General features: G+C 38.7%; 1 protein-coding gene across 8 annotated transcripts in view; it reads left to right on the top strand.

Moving 5' to 3' along the window:
• The window catches only part of ANKS1B (ankyrin repeat and sterile alpha motif domain containing 1B), a 1,153,827-nt gene that overhangs the window by 385,020 nt on the left and 748,621 nt on the right, over positions 1-20,186 (top strand). For all 8 annotated transcript variants that reach the window (XM_086400851.1, XM_086400849.1, XM_086400852.1 and 5 more), the window contains exon 10: positions 5,791-5,956. In XM_086400851.1, coding sequence (XP_086256977.1) covers positions 5,791-5,956 — 166 coding nt within the window. The remainder of the gene's footprint in view (positions 1-5,790; positions 5,957-20,186) is intronic.

Here is a 20,186-nt window from a genome sequence, read left to right as displayed (position 1 = left end):
TTGCCTGGAAAATCCCATGGACAGAGGAGCCTGGTAGGCTGCAGTCCATGGGGTCGCTAGGAGTCAGACACGACTGAGCGACTTCACTTTCACTTTTCACTTTCATGCATTGGAGAAGGAAATGGCAACCCACTCCAGTGTTCTTGCCTGGAGAATCCCAGGGACGGAGGAGCTGCCTTCTCTGGGGTCACACAGAGTTGGACACGACTGAAGTGACTTAGCAGCAGCAGCAGCAGCAGCAGGTGGCGCTAGTGGTAAAGAACCTGCCTGCCAATGCAAAAGATGTAAGAGACACAGGTTTGATCCCTGGGTCGGGAAGATCCCCTGGAGAAGGGCATGGCAACCCACTTCAGTATTCTTGCCTGGAGATTCCTATGGACAGAGGAACCTGGCAGGCTACAGTCCATGGGATTGCAAAGAGTTGGACACAACTGAAGCGACCTGGAACTCAGCACTTGCCTCTGTAGTTCTTTAATCTAGTCAAGGAATCAGACCTTGAAATACTAACTGAAATGATAGCTATTTTATGTATTTCTTTTTTAGCATGCATTCGTAGAGTCCTACTATGCAGGTGGCACATTTTTAGGTGCTAGACAAGCAGGTCTTTAGTTATTAGCACCATCATCTTACATTAATGGGATTATATTTCCCCTTTAGTTCATTCTTCCAGATCTTGTTATTTTAATGAGTTTATTCTCTGGATAATTAATGCATTGAATGTAATCATTCTGCATAGAAATTCTAAGATATTATGAAAGACCATATTAAATATTTAAAAAGAATCAATATGTACTATGACTAGAACATTTTATGATTCTTTCATCAGATAAAGTTATGATGAAATGAAATGAATTTATTTTGACCTGACTTTCTATTAGTAACATGGTAGTATTTGAAAGTGAATTAATTGTGAGAGGAGCAGGGCTAGAGGCAAGGAGACCAGTTTGGAAGTGTTCTAGCAGTTCAAGTAACAAATAATGGTGACCCAGACCAAGGTGTTAGCGGGGTAGAGAGAAATGAATGTGTTTGAGGTACAGAATTCAATGTTGAATATGGGACTTAGGGAATGACTGGGCATGATGCTGAAGAAGAGTGAGAATGAAGAATTGTCCCCAAGTTGTTTAAGTGACTGGTGTATGGAAGTACTGTTTACTGATAGGAAGCAAAGAAGAGGCAATGATTTGAGGAGAAATTGACAAAAATGTTTAAAGAACTTTTTTGAAAAATAGACATGAGGATAATCATAAATGCTTTGATAAGGATGAATATGCAGAGAGACATATCCTTCCAGATAGTTTAATCAAGGGCTTCCTTGGTGTCTCAGATGGTAAAGAATCTGCCTACAATGCGGGAGACCTGGGTTCAATCCCTGGGTCAGGAAGATCCCCTGGAGAAGGGAATGGCTACGCACTCCAGTATTCTTGCCAGGAGAATTCCATGGACAGAGGAGCATGGTGGGCTATAGTCCATGGGGTTGCAAAGAGCCAGACAGTAGGATTGTGGTGCTAGAATAGACTGATATATAGAATAATTAGAAAACCCACAAACAGATTCAATTATATAAGCATATATATGGTTCAAATATGTGGTTGAGCATGTAAACAGGGATACATGCACAATAATGCTCCCTTAAAAGAAAAACATTAAAATTTCAGTATGGTAAGATTGACTGAGTTATGATCATGCGTATACTGGGACTTAAATTCATTATGTAGTCATATACTTGTCCTTGAAACTTGTTCAGAATACATTAGTAAAGGAAAATATCAAATCAGAAAACATTACATACATTTGTGTATATATATAATATCTTTATGTAAATTTTACAGAAAATCTCTTGGACCTTTATCCTACTTGGGTGGGAAAACGCAATGCCCTCCTTTCTTTTCTTAATAACAAAACATCTGGGAAATGTTTAAAAGTCTGTTGTCAGGAGAATGTGTAAATGAATGTGTGGTAATACTCACTTATATAGATACATTTTCACAACAATGCAGGGAATTATAAACACAAAGTTCAGAACAAGATTTAACCCCAGTTGCCGAGGGAAGGGGTGGGAATAGAAAGGAGAACATAGGATGGGAGGGGCAGGTCTCAGTGGTCATGTTCTATCTTTTAAACATGGACACATGTGAATTTATTCTATCATTTTATAATGTCATATATCCTCTTTCAAGAGATACTTGTCAGGTATTCTGTTGAATACCCTGCTTCTTTTTGGCAATATGAAATATTTGGTTACAAAAGTCCAGCTTTGCTAAAACTATCTCCTTCCCATGGGGCTCTCACTCTCCATAAGGAGGCCATGTGTGTACTACAGACTTCTATGCCAATGAGAAATAATGACACTCCCTTAGGAAGATGAAGAGGGTATACTTCATTATTGTTTAAAATAGTTTGTCTTTCCTTTACACACACCCACATGTCCACACACATGGAAGCCATCTGGGAGAATATACACCAAAATGTTACTATTAGTTATTTGAGCCTGCTGGTTTTCATGTGATATTTTTTCCATTTCTTTATATTTTTAATATTTCTTTAATAAATGTATATTTAACTTACTAACTCATCCTGTGTGGTTAAATTTCAAAGTTGTTTTCAAGACTTTTAAAATCCTCGTAATTCTTTATAAAGTCCAGCCTAACCAAATCCATGAAAAATAGATTGTTTGGATTAATTTAATTTTGAGATGAACTAGGGTTTAAGCTGGGGCTTTCCTGGTGGTTCAATGGTAAAAATCCATCTGTCAATGTAGAAGATGCAGGTTCAATCCCTAGTCAGGAAGATCCTTTGGAGAAGGAAATGGCAACCCATTCCAGTATTCTTGCCTGGAAAATCCCATGGACAGAGAAGCCTGGTGGGCTACAGTCCAAGGGGTCGCAAAAGAGCTGAATATAATTTGGTGACTAAACAACAAGGTTTAAGCTAGAGACTTTCTTCATAGACTCATTACAATCTCATTGAATCTCACTTTTTTCACTTTTGATATTCAAAGCAGTAAACAATAATAAGGAAGACAGAGAAGTAAAGTAATTTACATCTTTAAAAAGCATTATCCTTTTCCTTTTCCTAACTGGTACTTAGACTTGTTTAAAATGATGTTCGAGACTGTTCAGCTGATCAATTAGTATTTACTGAAGACCCATTATGTGGCAGGAGTTATATTAGATTCTGGGGATAGAATGTGAATGAGAAAAATTCTAGCTCTCGTGGAGCTTACAGTCACCTGGTGTAGTCATTGTACAGTGTCTTTTATACATAATTTTATCAGTAACTAAGCATTTCCACTTATGAGGAGTTCATTGTATTGCTTTCTAGTGCTATCTTTTAGCTAATTATTTTATCAGTGCACATCTATTTTAGAAGATAAGCAATATTATTAATTCACAGAAAATTGTTTTTTGTGTTGATCTAAATTTGCCCTCCTTGACTGATAAACATTTTTCTTTATTCTGCCTCAAAGAACTTTAGAATAAATCTACCACAGCCTCTTATACCCTTTCCCACTCTGTGGGAAGCTTGTGAGGGATAGCCTTTCAAATATATTGAGATAACTATTACGCTGCTATACGACTTCTCTGGGATAGAACACTGCAGTTCCTTTCATCATTTCTTCTGTGACATGGTTTTTAAATCATATACCATCCTGATTGCTTTCCTCTGGATGCTTTCAACTTTGCCACCCTTTGTTGTTAGAAATAAATTACTCCCAATTTCCTGCTTTCAATAGAGTAGAGTGAACATAATTGACTCTTTGATGTGCGAGGGTCTGGTATGGTCTGAAAGCAATTACTCTGACCTTGAATACTTACTCTACTATACTGTAAGTGTCATTAAAGAAAAAAAATAGGAGCTTGTACTAAATCTTTACCAATCCTTGGATATATATTGGAAGCTTTTTTGAAAATGAGTTTATTTTTTCATTTGTTTCTTTCTTTTGATAATGAAGTATGGTTTATAAAGGTAATATATATCAAAAGTAAATCTGATTAATTGTTAAATTTATCATGCAGATAATCTGTTTTCCTTTTCTGGTAAACTACAAACTTTCTGAGCGCAAGGATTACGTCTTACTCATTTTTTAAACATTTCCAGAGATTAGCATAATTCTAAATGTATATGATAGATGCTCAATAAATATTTGCTGACCATTAATGCCTTGTATCGGAGAAGGCAATGGCACCCCACTCCAGTACTTTTGCCTGGAAAATCCCATGGACAGAGGAGCCTGGTGGGCTGCAGTCCATGGGGTCTCTAGAGTTGGACATGACTGAGTGACTTCACTTTCACTTTTCACTTTCATACATTGAAGAAGGAAATGGCAACCCACTGCAGTGTTCTTGCCTGGAGAATCCCAGGGATGGGGGAGCCTGGTGGGCTACAGTCCATGGGATCTCAAAGGTGGAGAACGACTGAGTGACAAACACACACATACACACTCTCTCTCACACACACAAATACACAATGCCTTGTACAATATTTAAAGATATTATAAGATGAAATAAATTCCAATTTTTAGAATATATTGAAGAATCAGCAATATAGAATAAGACCTTCAGTCAGTTTAGTTCAGTTGCTTAGTCGTGTCCAACTCTTTGTGACCCCATGAATCGCAGCATGCCAGGCCTCCCTGTCCATCACCAACTCCCAGAGTTCACTCAGACTCACGTCCATCGAGTCAGTGATGCCATCCAGCCATCTCATCCTCTGTCGTCTCCTTCTCTTCCTGCCCCCAATCCTTCCCAGCATCAGAGTCTTTTCCAATGAGTCAACTCTTCACATGAGGTGGCCAAAGTACTGGAGTTTCAGCATTAGCATCAGTCCTTCCAAAGAACACCCAGAGCTGATCTCTTTTAGGATGGACTGGTTGGATCTCCTTGCAGTCCAAGGGACTCTCAAGAGTCTTCGCCAACACCACAGTTCAAAAGCATCAATTCTTCGGTGTTCAGCCTTCTTCACAGTCCAACTCTCACATCCTAACCCGAAAAGAGTAACTTTAGTATATTAACAGTATTCACAAAGGAAGTGTGTTGGGTGGGAACACATTCACTTCTAAATGACTGAAAACCAGTTAGCAATGACTCGAACAAGAAGAAACTTTAATAATTGCTTAAGAAGCCTGAAGAAACTGGTCCTGAAACTATCTGAGCAACTCAATGATATTATCAAGGTCCCAGGCTTTTAAGAAATTCTGCTGTTGTCATTCTTGACCAGTTGTCTTTTTGAGGTAAGAGGCTTACTGCCTTATGGTTACAACTTGCCTATCCTTGCCCCAAACATCAAACCTGCACCCAGAGAGAGGAAACTGAGGATGGCCAAAACTCTGCAAAAGCCTCTTTGCATATCTTTTTTCTCTGGGGAAAGAATATTTTTAAAGAAGCCTCCCAGCAAATTTCCCTTTGTATCTAACAGGTCAAAAACTGAGTCATATGGCTATCTCTAGGAAGCAGGCAAAGGAGAAGAGTCTTGGGAATGACTGTTGATTAAACAACTGTTTATACCACAAGTAGAAAATACACATATTTTATAAAAAAAAAAGAGATCATGACTTGAAATCAAGAACTTTAGTGATAACTTCAGGGGAACCAAATTACAAGGACCTTTCTAAAAAGATCACTGGTATTATTGGGGTTACACAATTGCATAACTTATTCAAACAGATGAATCATCACCTCTCAATCACTTTTAGAAGAACTGACGAACCTTATTATCTTTTCTAGTTTTTATAAATTAAACAGGCTGTGTCTTTATCACAAAGCTATTTTTATTTTTTCTCCTTCCTTTCAGGAGTCCTATCCAAAGAAGAGGAATTACACTATGGAAATTGTACCATCTGCCTCTCTGGATACATTTCCTTCAGAAAATGAGAATTTTCTATGTGATCTCATGGACACAGCAGTTACAAAGAAGCCTTGCTCCTTAGAAATTGCAAGGGCCCCTTCTCCAAGAACTGGTAATGTTTCTTACTAACATGGACCAATTCAGTTTACATGCTTGTACATTTGAAGATGTATCATTAGTATTTTGATGTCCCACAATATTTTTAAAAATGAAAGGGCCCCGATATAGTCATAAGTATATATATATATATTTTTTGCATCTTGACGTGAGTCCAGGTAAGTTGGAGCAGTTTTTACGTGAATGCTCTTAATTTCTTGGCAAGAGCTCTCATGGAGCTGGTACTGCCATGGTGAAGACACTCTGAAACCTTTTAATAGTGAAAAACATTCTAGGTCAGATACAAAGCTTTGGGTCCTTCAGAGTCTCATAGCAAATTTGGTAGCAAGAATCTTTAAGTATAGTTTCTTGCATCCTGTCTGCTTCCACGTTATCAAGTATACTCAGCTACTTTGTGTATTTTATTTCTTTTATGGTATTTTCAGATCCATTACTTTATTTATTAGCATTATAAACTGGTGAACAAGATGAACAAATATGCCCATTTTACTGATGAGGAAATTGAAGCTAAGTGTCTTATTTAATATCAATACTCTGAGGGGCCTTTGCTTGAACATGAGTTTTTGTTTGTCATCACGCTTGCTTTCTATTCTTTTGCCTCTGCCTCTGAGTGAAGAATGCAAAGTAGTTACATGAAAGCTAATGGGAGAGGAGAGCTTCAAGTGGGTGGTCAGAATATTCAAGGTTGCAAGGAAATTGTAGAATTTCTTAGGAGAGGCTTTGTTTATTTGTTTGTTTGACAACCCAGTTTCTGCCTGTCTTTGAAAAGTAAGTTTAAGAAATGATGTGATAAAACTAGATTTTTAAAAGCTAACTGTGAGATACTCAGAAATGCAGAAGAAGGAAAAGGGAGTGGAGAATACAGATTACCCTTTGAAGAGGATTAGGAAAAAAGCTAAAATGCTAACATGAGAAGAAAGTGGTATGAGGGAGAAATGGCTAGTTTATTTTAGGATAAGTAAGACTTGGTCAAGTTTAGAAGTTGGGGGAGTTTGCTGATGGAGAACGAGAGACTGAAGACAAGGAGTAAAAAGAAAAAACTGATGGATATAAATTAAGACTGAGGTAGTCTAAGAAAGCACAACAATTGCTTCTCTTAGAGAGAAGAAAAAATAAAGCATTATGAATACAGAGAAAGCCTGATATATGTATGTCCAGATGGGTTCAATTTCTGAGTAATGTAAGGGTTATTGACTGAAAAGAAGAGTTAAATGTTGAGAAGGGTTAAAGTAAAATTCAGAAATACTATTTTAAATGACTGGCTATGGAATTTTATAGAAGTGAACAAGTAGGTTTTTGAGAAGTACCGAGGTCATGCATGCATGTGTGCATGCCCAGTCAATGTCTGACTCTTTGCAACCTTGTGAACTGTAATCCACCAGGCTCCTCTGTCCATGGAGTTTCCCAAGCAAGAATACCGGAGTGGGTTACCATTTCCTTCTCCAGGGGATCTTTCTGACCCAGGGATCGAACCTGCATCTCTTACATCTGCTGAATTGGCAGGCAGATTCTTTACCACTGAGCCACCTGGGAAGCCCAGGGTGTTGTATGAATCATAAGCATGTGGAAGGAAGATTTTTGCATGAGGTCAGAGCATAATCATGAAAATAGTTAAGGTTTATTGAGCATTTACTGGTACTAGATACTATTATAAGTGCTTTATATACATTATTTCCTGTAATTCTTACAATGCTACAAGATAATAATACCATGATTCCCATCTTATAGAAGAGGAACATGAGGCAGGGAAATATTAGGTAACCTCCCAAGGTTACATGTTAACAATGGATGATTCTGGGACTTGAACTTGGGTTGTCCCCTTATACTCTTAAATGCTATGTTAATTACACTACTGCATTATATTAAGAGCTAAAATGGAATAGAAAGTGTGAACCAAGTAGTGAAATCCTCAAGAAATGTGGAGTTATGCCTGGAAATCCACATATGGTAACCATAAAGTCAGGAAAAGTATGTTATAATAGGGTAGCATAATCTTCAGATGAGCAGATTAGATGAAGGTAGAATAGTGGGTGATTCAGAAGCAGTCATGGAGAGTGAAGACAATGCTGAGAGATGATAAGAATGAAACTCGAAAAGAATGAAAAATCATCTGTAGGAGAGGTCATAGGGGAAAATAGTGGGGAAATCAGGAGTAAAGTTCAGTTAATGTAGAAATATATATATATATATACACACACACACACATATGAATTTCATATATATATATATGAAAATTTAAAAGAGCTTTAATTAGGGAATAGAGGTAGAGTGTTAAGTTAGGGGTGGTGGAAGCAGGAATGAAAGCATTATTTATTCATTAAATAATAGAAAACTAGTCGACTTCCTTCACTTGCCAGGCACTTTGCTGCATGCTGAGGAGGAGACAGGGATGAAAAAGAAATGGACCCAGGTTTTAAAACTAATTAGGCTCAGAACAATTTTCCTGCTGAAAAAGAAAAAGAAAAAAATAAAAAACAGCATGCTGGATAAAAATACAGAAAAGGAAGACTTAAAAGCATCAAAAAGGCAACATTAAAATTATGTAAAGTAAATGACATTTAAATAAGGAACATCTTTTTATCAGTATACTCCTGCTAAGTCGCTTCAGTCATGTCCGACTCTGTGCGACCCCATACACAGCAACCCACCAGGCTCCCCCATCCCTGGTATTCTCCAGGCAAGAACACTGGAGTGGGTTGCCATTTCCTTCTCCAATGCATGAAAGTGAAAAGTGAAAGTGAAGTCGCTCAGTCATGTCCGACTCTTCGAGACCCCATGGACTGCAGCCTACCAGGCTCCTCGGTCCATGGGATTTTCCAGGCAAGAGTACTTGAGTGGGTTGCCATTGCTTTCTCCGACATACTAGTAAGAGATAATCGGGCCAATACATTGGTGAAGGTGGGAAGCCAGTGGAGCATTAAAGTCACTTTTGTCCTGAGAGAATTTGCTGAACCTGCTGTTAAACTTCGGTCCTCAAGTCCTCTATAGGTTTGTGTACAGAAAGCAAATCTCTGTGTATGCTCAGCATGTGAACTCTAATAGGAAATCCTTCCTCCATAGACCTAGAGCTACAAGGCTACACTCTCACAGTAATCAGAAATAATTCTGTCTCATAACATTCATTCTAAGGAGACTGCAAGATCTGCTAAGATGATTTGTTATGAGCAGAACAAGGAGAAAAATTCCTGAGGTGTTATAATCATGAGCTGGTCCTTACACAGATTTTCGCCCAAAACATATCATCCATATAGTCTGCAAAATATCAATCCATGAATTTAATTTATGGTAATACCCCCAGTCATCAAGCAGAAGCAAAAGTAAACCATCTAGAGAGGAATGTAAATTATCTCTCTCAGTTCATTTGTGTACATTATCTCTCTCAGTTGTTGTCTGATTCTTTGTGACCCCATGGACGGCCAGGCTTCCCTGTCCATCACCAACTCTTGGAGCTTACTCAAACTCATGCCCATTGAGTTGGTGATGCCATCCAACCATCTCATCCTCTACTATCCCCTTCTCCTCCTGCCTTCAATCTTTCCTAGCATCAGGGATCTTTTCAAATGAGTCAGTTCTTCACATCAGTTGGCCAAAGTATTGGAATTTCAGCTTCAGCATCAGTCCTTCCAATGAGTATTCAGGACTGATTTCCTTTAGGTTTGACTGATTTGATCTTCTTGCAGTCCAAGGGACTCTCAAGAGTCTTCTCCAATACCACAGTTCAAACGCATTAATTCTGTGGTGCTCAGCTTTCTTTATGGTCCAACTCTCACATCCATACATGACTACTGGACTGCTGAATTATCTCTGTAGGCCCTAAGTAACTCCTATAAATACTTTTCTGATTAAAATGATCAGTTTGCAATCATTATGCCTAGAAGAAAAAGACCCCCAATCAGATATCAACAGAAATAAGGAAGAACAAATACACACCTGAAAAGACTTCAGATATTGGAATTATTAGATACAAACTATGAAATAACCATGTTATTATAGATAAGACATAAGGTTGAAAGTGTTTTGAGGAATAGAAACCATTAAAAAATGACCTAGCATATTTGAGAGGGAAAAACAAAACTTCTATAAATTAAAAAATACACAAAGAAAAACAACCCCAAATTTAAACCTCAGTGAATGAGTGGAACAGCGGATTAAACTCAGTTGAGGAGAGATTTAGTGAGCTGGAAATTAAGTCAGAAGGATTTTTCAGAATTTTGAATAGAGGTACAAAATGATAAGAAAATATACATGTGAAAGAGAAGCTAAGACACTTAGAAGATACACCAAGAAATTCTGACTTGTCTGACCAAAGGGGAGGAGAGAGAATGGGGCAAAAGCAGTATATTCAAAGAGCCAATTTTCCAAAAAGGCACAGACTTGCCCTATATTTACAAGGAGGCAGACAAGTGAGTAGTTAATTTCAACAGAGTATTATAAGTGCTAAGATAATACTACACTGAAAGTGCTTTGGAAGCTGAAAAGAGGAACACAACACCACCTGGGTGCTTGAGGAAGATTCATAAAGGAAATGGTGTCCGTGTCAGTTATCTATTGCTATGCAATAAGCCACCCAAAGCCTACTGAGCTAGTGGAATATCAGTCATTTATTTTGTTCAAAATCTGCAAGTTTTGCAGAGTTCATTTGACAGGACAGCTTGTCTGTGCCAGATGATATGAGCTGGGGTGGCACAACAGGGAGAAAGAGGACTCACTTTCAAAATAGGTCACTTACATGGCTGGCAAGTTGGCAATGGCTGAGAACTGGGCTAATGCTATGGGCTGTTGGTCTTGTTTATTCTTCATGGACTGCTTGGGTTTTCCTTTGACAAACTGACTGGATTCTGAGAGTGGGCATTCCAAAAGAACCACGTGGAAGTTGTATCATTTTTATTACTTAGCCTTAGAAGTTCCCATTATCACTTATACTATAGTCCCAAGTCCTGTCACTTCATGGCAAATAGATGGGGAAACAATGAAAACAGTGAGAGATTTTATCTTTTTGGGCTCCAAAATCACTTCAGATGGTGACTGCAGCCATGAAATTAAAAGATGCTTGCTCCTTGGAAGAAAAGCTATGACCAACCTAGAAAGCATATTTAAAAGCAGAGACATTACTTTGCCAACAAAGGTCCATCTAGTCAAAGCTATGGTTTTTCTAGTACTCATGTATGGATGTGAGAGCTGGACTATAAAGAAAGCTGAGCACTGACAAATTGATGCTTTTAAACTGTGGTGTTGGAGAAGACTCTTGAGAGTACCTTAGACTGCAAGGAGATCAAACCAGTCAAACCTAAAGAAAATTAGTCCTGAATACTCATTAGAAGGACTGATGCTGAAGCTGAAACCCAACACTTTGGCCACCTGATGTGAAGAACTGACTCATTTGAAAAGATCCCTGATGCTGGGAAAGATTGAAGGTGGGAGGAGAAGGGGTCAACAGATGGTTGGATGGCATCACTGACTTGATGGACATGAGTTTGAGTAAGCTCTGGTAGTTGTTGATGGTCCTGGAAGCCTGACGTGTTGCAGTTCACGGTGTGGCAAAGAGTCAGACCTGACTGAGTGACTGAACTGAACTGATAGTCCCAAGTCTACCAGATTCAAGGGGAGAGAATATGAATCCTACTTCTTGATGGAAGGAGTGTCAAAGTCACTCTGTAATAAGAGAATATAGGATGGAAGATACTTTTGCTGTCCTTTTTAGAAAATAAGATCTGCCACAGTCTTCCCTCTAGTCACTATGATTTGTATCCTTTTCCTGGATGCCCAAACATCAGCCCTTGACTGCATGAACTCCTGGTCTAGGTTTAGGTATGTATGGGTCTTCCTGGTGCAGTTCTTACAGTATGGGTCCTTAACAACCTTTTCTCTTGGCAGTGATGACCTAGGAACTAAACAGACAAATTACCAGTCTCCTCTCCTACACACCCAACATTTAAGACGGGGAAAGGTGTAGGAAAACCACAACTGACACTCCCATTCAAACACAGGGAAAATAGGCCACACAGACATCTCTAGTTTGTGGCAATTCTGAAGGTAATCAAGCACAGTTCCTTGATTAAGCCTAGTGCAATGAAGTAGTGATTGTTTTCTGTGTCTCTTGGTTCTACCTTCTGAGTCATTCTTCCTTTTCCATAAAAAGTAACCCATGTTTAAATTCGGGTATCTTTCTCACTTGCTTACTGTCTATAAAAAATTAGGGGCCAAATTTTGGTTTATATTATCTTTCTCCTTCTAGTTCAAATTGAAATACTTTCCTTTAAAACTCTGTGGACTTTGTGTGTTTCAATTTGTACTCCATTAAATTAGGCAAAAGCTTATAGTCCAGAGAAGATTTTCTCTGCCTTGTGCTCCTTATGAGAGTTTTATGAAACAATGTCCTTGAGGTTCTTAGAAACCCTATTATTGAACAGGGAGGATGTATGAGGCTTTTTTTTTAATATAAATTTATTTATTTTAATTGGAGGTTAATTACTTTACAATATTGTATTGGTTTTGCCATACATCAACATGCTTTCTTTAAATCCTTAGAGGGTCATTGTTAGCTTGAAGTTTCTATGCAGCACTACAGCATATTACTATGGTATAGTTCTTACATGGTATACTGTGTAAGAAGCTGCGTTACTTCTTATAACCTTCCCCTTTATGGAAAAGTGTTACTGAAATCACATCATAAGAAGATATTCTTACAGATACTTTTGGAAAATATAAACTTCAACAATGCCTGAGTTGTTTGTTGTTTCTTAAGTGGGATACGTGGAGAAGGCAATGGCACCCCACTCTAGTACTCTTGCCTGGAAAATCCCATGGACGGAGGAGCCTGGTAGGCTGCAGTCCATGGGGTCGCTAGGAGTCGGACACGACTGAGCGACTTCACTTTCACTTTTCACTTTCATGCATTGGGGAAGGAAATGGCAACCCACTCCAGTGTTCTTGCCTGGAGAATCCCAGGGACGGGGGAGCCTGGTGGGCTGCCGTCTATGGGGTCTCACAGAGTTGGACACGACTGAAGCGACTTAGCAGCAGCAGCAGCAGCAAGTGGGATACGAGTTCATTTGCTTAGGTATATAATTTTCCCCAATTGCATTCAATCATCAGTATGAAAGAAAACAGTTTGCTCAACTGACCCATTAATTTATAAAGATTGATGGTCCTTGCACTTTGGGCTGTAATTGTGAATTCTAGGGATAAGAAAGTCCAGAGTTTAAATTGGAAGTTTTTTTTTTTTTGTTATATATAATGGATGAATATTACAGCTAGAGCAATTTCTGTTCCAGTTCTAGGTGGAACCTTAACAAGTGAACCCCACAAAACTTCCCTGCATAAACACCATAGCAGGTAGAAGGGAGTGCCAACATAACTGTAATCTGGCTGGATGAGGAGACAGTTCAAGTCTTTTTCGTCTGTTGATTCCATTAAGATGTACTTTAGGTTTTGCCTGGATCTAATTGCTTCCAAGTCTCTCATTCTGCTGTACCTAGCTTCTCCTTTTCTTCTCAGGATGAACTGAGTTCACGAACTTGGGGGAAGTTACTGGACTGTCTTGGTGTTACTGATGTTTTCCCTTTGTTACGAAGTCCTTTATTAACTGAAGGTAACACTTGTAGAAGAGGAGACCTTTCTTGAAGCGCATGAGTCTTTTAGAGGCCTTCATATTAAACCGTACCCTTCAGTGCCTTACTCAGTAAACCTTCATTGAGTGCCTCTGGTGTTCTAGGTCTTGTGCTGCATGTTGCAGAAGTAGAGTGAAAGGTACAAGTTCTGATAGGTAGGAACTTAGAGGGTATTAAAATTAAGAGTAATAAGTTCAATGATAGAAGTGAGCATAAGGTGCTCCAGGAGAGTAGAACAGGAGGGAGTGAGTGAAGGCTTCCTGGAGGATCTGGTGCCTTATTTGAGCCTCAAAGAAGGAAGAGTTAGATGAATACATGGGAAATATATGGCTGTTTAGGTCAGGGGATAGTGTGTGCCAAGATCCAGATGTGTGGAAGAACACATTGCATTCACACTATGCCTAATTTAGCCTGGTTAGAACATAGAATGAGACTAGAGGAAAATGCATAAAAAACAAGAAGTGACATGCTGAAGTTTGAATTTCACTTGGCAGCAGAGTCAAACCACTGACAGACTTTAAGGAGGGACAAGGCATGATGAGTCTTTGTGTTTTAGAATGATCTCTCTGGAAGCAATATGGGGAGATTGATTGTGCAGATATGTGACTAGAAGCAGGAGGACTAATTAGGAGGTCAACACTCAGTCTCAGCGTAAAATAATTATGGCCAGGACAAAGGCAATGTTAATGAAGAGGGGGCAGGAGGAAGAAAGCTGAGGGGTCTGTAGGAGTGAAGCTCATACCTTATCCCCTTGGGATTCTGCCATTTGGAAAAGAGTAGGCAAGGGAACTGAGGAGTTATATCTTAGGGAATGTATTCTACAGTTTTTGGTTAACTGTGCTGGATAACTTGGCTCAGTTTCACAGACAAAATTAGGATTTCTGTACGCACAGGAAATGCATTCTGAAGCTTTTCCTGGAGAGAAAGAAAGAGAAAGGACTAGAGAGAGAAGAGAGAGAGTGGAAGGATGAACAGGTCTTTAGAGGGACTGTTATTAGTTGATTTGTGCCCCTTTTTCTCCCCCCTCCCAAGGGTATATTGGAACCCTTAGTACTCCTAGTATTCAGAATGTGACCTTATTTGGAGAAGCCGAGACAGAGTCTTTATACAGATAATCAGGTTAAAATGAAGTCTTTAGGTGGGCACTAATCCAACATGACTCATTAAAAAAGGGGGGACATAGAGATATGGAAAGAAGAAAGATAATGTGAAGAGACACAGGGAGAAGATGGTCATCTAGAAGCCAAGGAAAGAGGCCTGGAACAGAACTCTTCAGCAGGAACCAGTCCTGCCAATACCTTGATTTTGGACTTCCAGCCTCTAGAATTGTGAGAAAACATATTTCTGTTGTTTTTAATACTTTGTTAGTAGCAGCCCAAGTAAACAAATACAGGGACTGTAACTGAGGACACAAACTCAAGACCTAGATGGGAGGAGTGAGTTAGGATGCCGAGGCCTATGAGGACAAGTCGTGTGCCTGGCCGTGCTTAACTCAGAGGCTACAAAGCTTGAGTGTCTCGGTTGTAACTGGCAATGTCATTCGTTGGTATGGAAGATGTATTTTCTCAGAAAATCAGTTAAGTATGGATGTCAGTGTCCTTTCTGTGGTCACTTGTTAACAAATTTATTAACTAGATGATCTAGTACAAAACAGGTCTCATCTGACCATAGGAAAAATATTTTTATCGCACCAACTGGTTTAATTTAAATATGAAATCAACTTGCATTAAACAAAATTATATAATTCAACCAGAAAAGAAGGATTCTCTGCAAGAAGCATTTTACTCATGCCTCAGTGACTACAGATTTATATGGAATAAATAATATTGCTCTAGTACTAGGCTCATTAAATAAAGATTAACAGAAGTCCAGTCCTTGCTTGACAAATTTGCTAAGACTCATGTTTATTCAGTCAGTATTGAATCTATTTATTTCCCTTAATGCATAGAGCAAAGGGCCTTACATAATCGTAGTGGTGACTCAGTTACATAAATGAATGAATCATTAAATGAGTGAATGAATGAATGAATATTATCCTTAAAAGAAAGTGGCTATAATGGCAGGAAAATCCCTTATGAAATAGTCACATGCCATCAAAGATAATGTTTTCTTATCTGCCTTTCATTTAATTTTAACCTTCACAGGGGAATTTTTCCATTTTTCTGGTTACTAGGCAACCTGTTATTTTGAATCACTTAGTATAGGATTTGCTCGCTATGGATGCTCAATAAATCCATTTTGATTAATGAGCCATTTACAGCAACACCAGTGAGAACTGTTTCCAATCCTGTTGCAGGAGAATAGATGGTCTCTGATAAAAAGGACACAATCAATAGTCCCATGCCAGGATAGTGCGGGTCTCGGTTATCTTTATTCAATTTGCTAATGTGCTCACTGGAGTATGGTCAACCTGAAATGAAAATGTCATGTGGCGAATAATCTTCCATGCCTCACTACACCTCCCTCAGTATCCTGAAATGGGTTGTAGTGTGAGGGTGACTTATACCAAAATATTTTTTGAAATGGCGAACTTTTCTTAATTCTAATGCCAAATTTTTGAAACTAATGGAATTCAGAGTGGATCAAGACTAATGTTTATCTCTGCTAAGCAAGTAGGTAGTGTAAACATGAGTTCTGTGAGTATGTTTAACTCATTTAGGAGAGCAAACTGTTTTTAAGCCCCTTGGAAGCAATTCTTTAATGTACAAATACTGGCTTTGCTGATAAGAACCACTTTTATCAAACAGCAATTATTTATTTGGCATTTGCTCTGTGCTCAGTGATGTCTTAGCCATTTATCAAGGCAGGTCTCTCCATGGTAAATATGTAATCCAGTGTTAGGTTATAGAGGGGCGAAGAGAGGGAACTAGGGCAGCAGTACCTGCCATGAAATCCTGGTAAAGTAGCTCTTTCATCCATAAGGACAGTTTACTAATTTGAATGGGATCAAATTGGTGGAAACTTGTTATACTTGGAAAACGACAACCTAAACAAAAGGAAAATTATCCTTTTTTTCCTCAAATCAATTTTACTTGTTCTACATATGAATAACATGAACTATAGACTTATAAGATCTCTAACAATACAATGAACGCTCATTAAAGTGATTATATGGGGGATATGGGACTACCCTGGTGGATCAGTCGGTAAAGAATCTGCTTGTAATGAAGGAGATCCAGTTCGATCCTTGGGTCGGGAAGATCCCCTGGAAAAGGGCATATCAACCCACTCCAGTATTCCTGTCTGGAGAATCCCATGGACTGAGAAGCCTGAAGGGCTACAGTCTATAGGGTCAGAAAGAGTCAGACAAGACCGAGGCGACTGAGCACGCATGGGAGATATAAGCTTTTTATGTTGTCATGCATGGTGACGTGTGGAATAGGGATTCTCTAAAATGTCAGAATTATATAATAATGAATTAAACATTCATTAATTCATTAATTCATGCTCACCAAATTCAACCAGGCCCTCCACACTGCAGCATTGCACTCTTGGTGTGTTAGTCACTCAGTCGTGTCTGACTTTTTGCGACCCCCATGAACTGCAGCCCAGTATCGTACATACTCTCAGCAGATGGCCTCATATTTTAATTAACAAAGAATATGGGGACAACAAGGACCTACTAAATAGCACAGGGAAATACATTCAATATCTTGTAGTAGCCTATTATGGAAAAGAATATGGAAAAGAATATATATGTGTATATATATGTATGAATAACTGAATCACTTTGCTGTACACTTGAATCTAACACAACATTGCAAATCAACTACACTTAAAAAACTGGTTAAAAAAAGAAAACCAGAGTCATCAGGTGAAAGTTGTATGTCCTCCGCCAAGTCTACAACTGCCCCACACGCTTCTCTTGCCTGTTCCTCTTAAAATAGAGGGTATTTTTCTCCTCCTGTAGAAGATTAGTCTCAACCTCTATGCTCCCTGCATCTGCCTTCCAAAAAATATGACCGTTTCATTCATTCCTTCTCTCTCCTGTATTTTTAATTGTTTCTTTTTCCCCCTGGGTCAAGTAACATTTAAATGTTTGTCTTTTTCATTTGAAAAACAATAACAAACAAAACAACTAATAATGAAAGCAACAAATAAACAAGTAAAAAGTTACCTGATCCCATTGGACTCATTAGCTATTTTTCTCTCTATCCCCTTTACAATTTTAGTATGTTTATTTTCTTCCTCACCTTTCACTTCTCAATCCACCTCATCGGATTTCCAATCCTCATTGCTCTGGTGAAAGGTGCTTTCTAGGAGGCCAGTGCCTAATCCATTAGTACCCCTAGGGCTGATGAAAGTTTCTTTCTAAAGGTACCAATGACCTTGATGTCACAAAATCCAAAGGACATGTCTTGATCCTCACTGAACCTCTCAGCAGCATTTCACAGGTTAGTGACACCTCCATCTTGATATCTTTTCTTCCCTTTGCTGTCCAAAAAAGATTTTCATCTTATTATGACAGCCAATGTTTTTCTGCAAGGTTCTAAAAGTTGGGAATTCCTCAAGGCTTGGACGAAGTCCTCCCTATTCTTTTTTACTTTTCTGTCTTCCTAAGTGATCTCATCCGTAGGATGGCTTCTGTTACAATCAACATGCTGAAAGAAAGTGAAAGTGTTAGTGTCTGACTCTTTGTGATCCCATGGACTGTAGCCTGCCAGGCTTCTCTGTCCATGAAATTCTCCAGGCAAGAATACTGGAGTGGATTGCCATTCCCTTCTCCAGGGAATCTTCCTGACCCAGGGATCGAACCCAGGTCGCCTGCACTGCAGGCAGATTATTTACCTCCTGAGCCACTAGGGAAGCCCTTCAATATGCTGAAGACTCCCCAAATTTTTTCTCTGGTCTAAAACACTTCTTTTAATTCTAGACTCATTCATCCACTCATCCATCCATCCATCTATTTAATACCTCCACTTATATGTCTCAAAAATACCTTGACCCCAAAATATCCAAAATTACATGTGTATTTTTCCCCCCAAACATGCTCTTCACGAAGTGTTCCTTCTCTTAGTAAATGACTTCACCATTCATCTGATTTCAGAAGCATTTGTGTCATTCTTTCCATGTCTATCTTCATTAACTTCCATATTCAATCAATCACTAGGTCTTGTGGTTTTTAACTGGAATAGGTGGTAAGGGGAAGGTAATTCTGTACTTACTATTGATCCCTAGCTACTCATCAAATGTCTCTCCTTCAATCACCAATCACTCTTCTGGATTATATTAGTAATAAAATATTATTTACCTATTTGCCTTCCTTGAATTTATCACAGGATAAATTCAATTTATCATTTATCATTTGCAACCAAATCTGAGTGCATCTTTCCTCTTTTAGTGACATGCCATTGGTCTTAGAAAGATGACCCAAAACCCCTAGTAAGGTTCTGCTGCTGCTGCTGCTGCTAAGTCGCTTCAGTTGTGTCCGACTCTGTGCGATCCCATAGACGGCAGCCCATGAGGCTCCCCCATCCCTGGGATTCTCCAGGCAAGAACACTGGAGTGGGTTGCCATTTCTTTCTCCAGTGCATGAGAGTGAAAAGTGAAAGTGAAGTCGCTCAGTCGTGTCCAACTCCTAGCGACCCCATGGACTGCAGCCTACCAGACTCCTCCATCCATGGGATTTTCTAGTACTGCAGTGGGGTGCCATTGCCTTCTCCGAGTAAGGTTCTAAAGGCCCTGAATAATGTCATATTTTCCTTTTCATTTCATCTTAGCCTAACGTCTCATAGTCTCTACCTTTCCAAATGACTCTGTTTAGTTTCTTTGTTTCTTTTAGTTCTTTCTACTTATGGGCCTTAATATGCCTGAAGCAAGTATATTTCTGCATCCCTTTTCCTTCTTCTCTCAAGTAAATAACTTTTATTATTCAGTGAAACCACCTTTGTGGGAACCCACACACACCTGTGCTCCAGACTAAGTATGTATACAGATGCCTCTGTTTTCTAATATTTTAGTACCTTCTAATTTTCCTTTAGGCTCCTTACTTTTGATTGGGATTATATGATTTTGGGAGATTACTTATTTTAATATATTTTAGTTTTCTGTCTTATAGAGCTCACAGTCTTACCTATCTGTTCCCCAAGTGCAACCATAGCTTCCAGCAAAATCACTGCCATATAAAAGACACTAAGCAAATATTAATGAAAAAGTAATACTAGCTAGTGCTATTGACTACTTACTTTATGCATATTAACTTATTTAACCTTAAGCTATTTGTGAAGTAAGTAGTTTTGTCACTACTATTTTGTAGAAAGGGAAACAAGTCATGGAAAAGCTTTGAACTTTTTAGAAAATGTCAGTGCTAGAATTTGCGTACAGGATATTTTACTCTGGAGATCATATTTTTTTTTTCTTTGGCCAAATCACACAGCATATGGGATCTTAGTTCCCTGACCAGGGATCTAACCCATGTCTCCTTCATCCCTGCACTGAGAGCACGAAGCAGTGGACAACCAGGGAAGTCCCTAGAGATCATAGTTCATGAATTAATTAATTAGTTTATTAATGAATAAATTAATGCAATTAATCAATAATGTGATTTTGAGATTTTTTTTTTGCAGAATAAATCTTGAATTTTTCCTTTCAAATAAGTAGATTTGGAAATTTGTT

This window comes from Bos grunniens, chromosome 5 (genome assembly GCF_055505025.1).
Source record: "Bos grunniens cultivar Pamir isolate PY7600 chromosome 5, Bosgru_T2T1.0, whole genome shotgun sequence".
Classification (NCBI taxonomy): domain Eukaryota; kingdom Metazoa; phylum Chordata; class Mammalia; order Artiodactyla; family Bovidae; genus Bos; species Bos grunniens.
The sequence above is the reverse complement of the archived record's forward strand: the minus strand, read 5'-3'. Positions and strand labels throughout refer to the sequence as shown.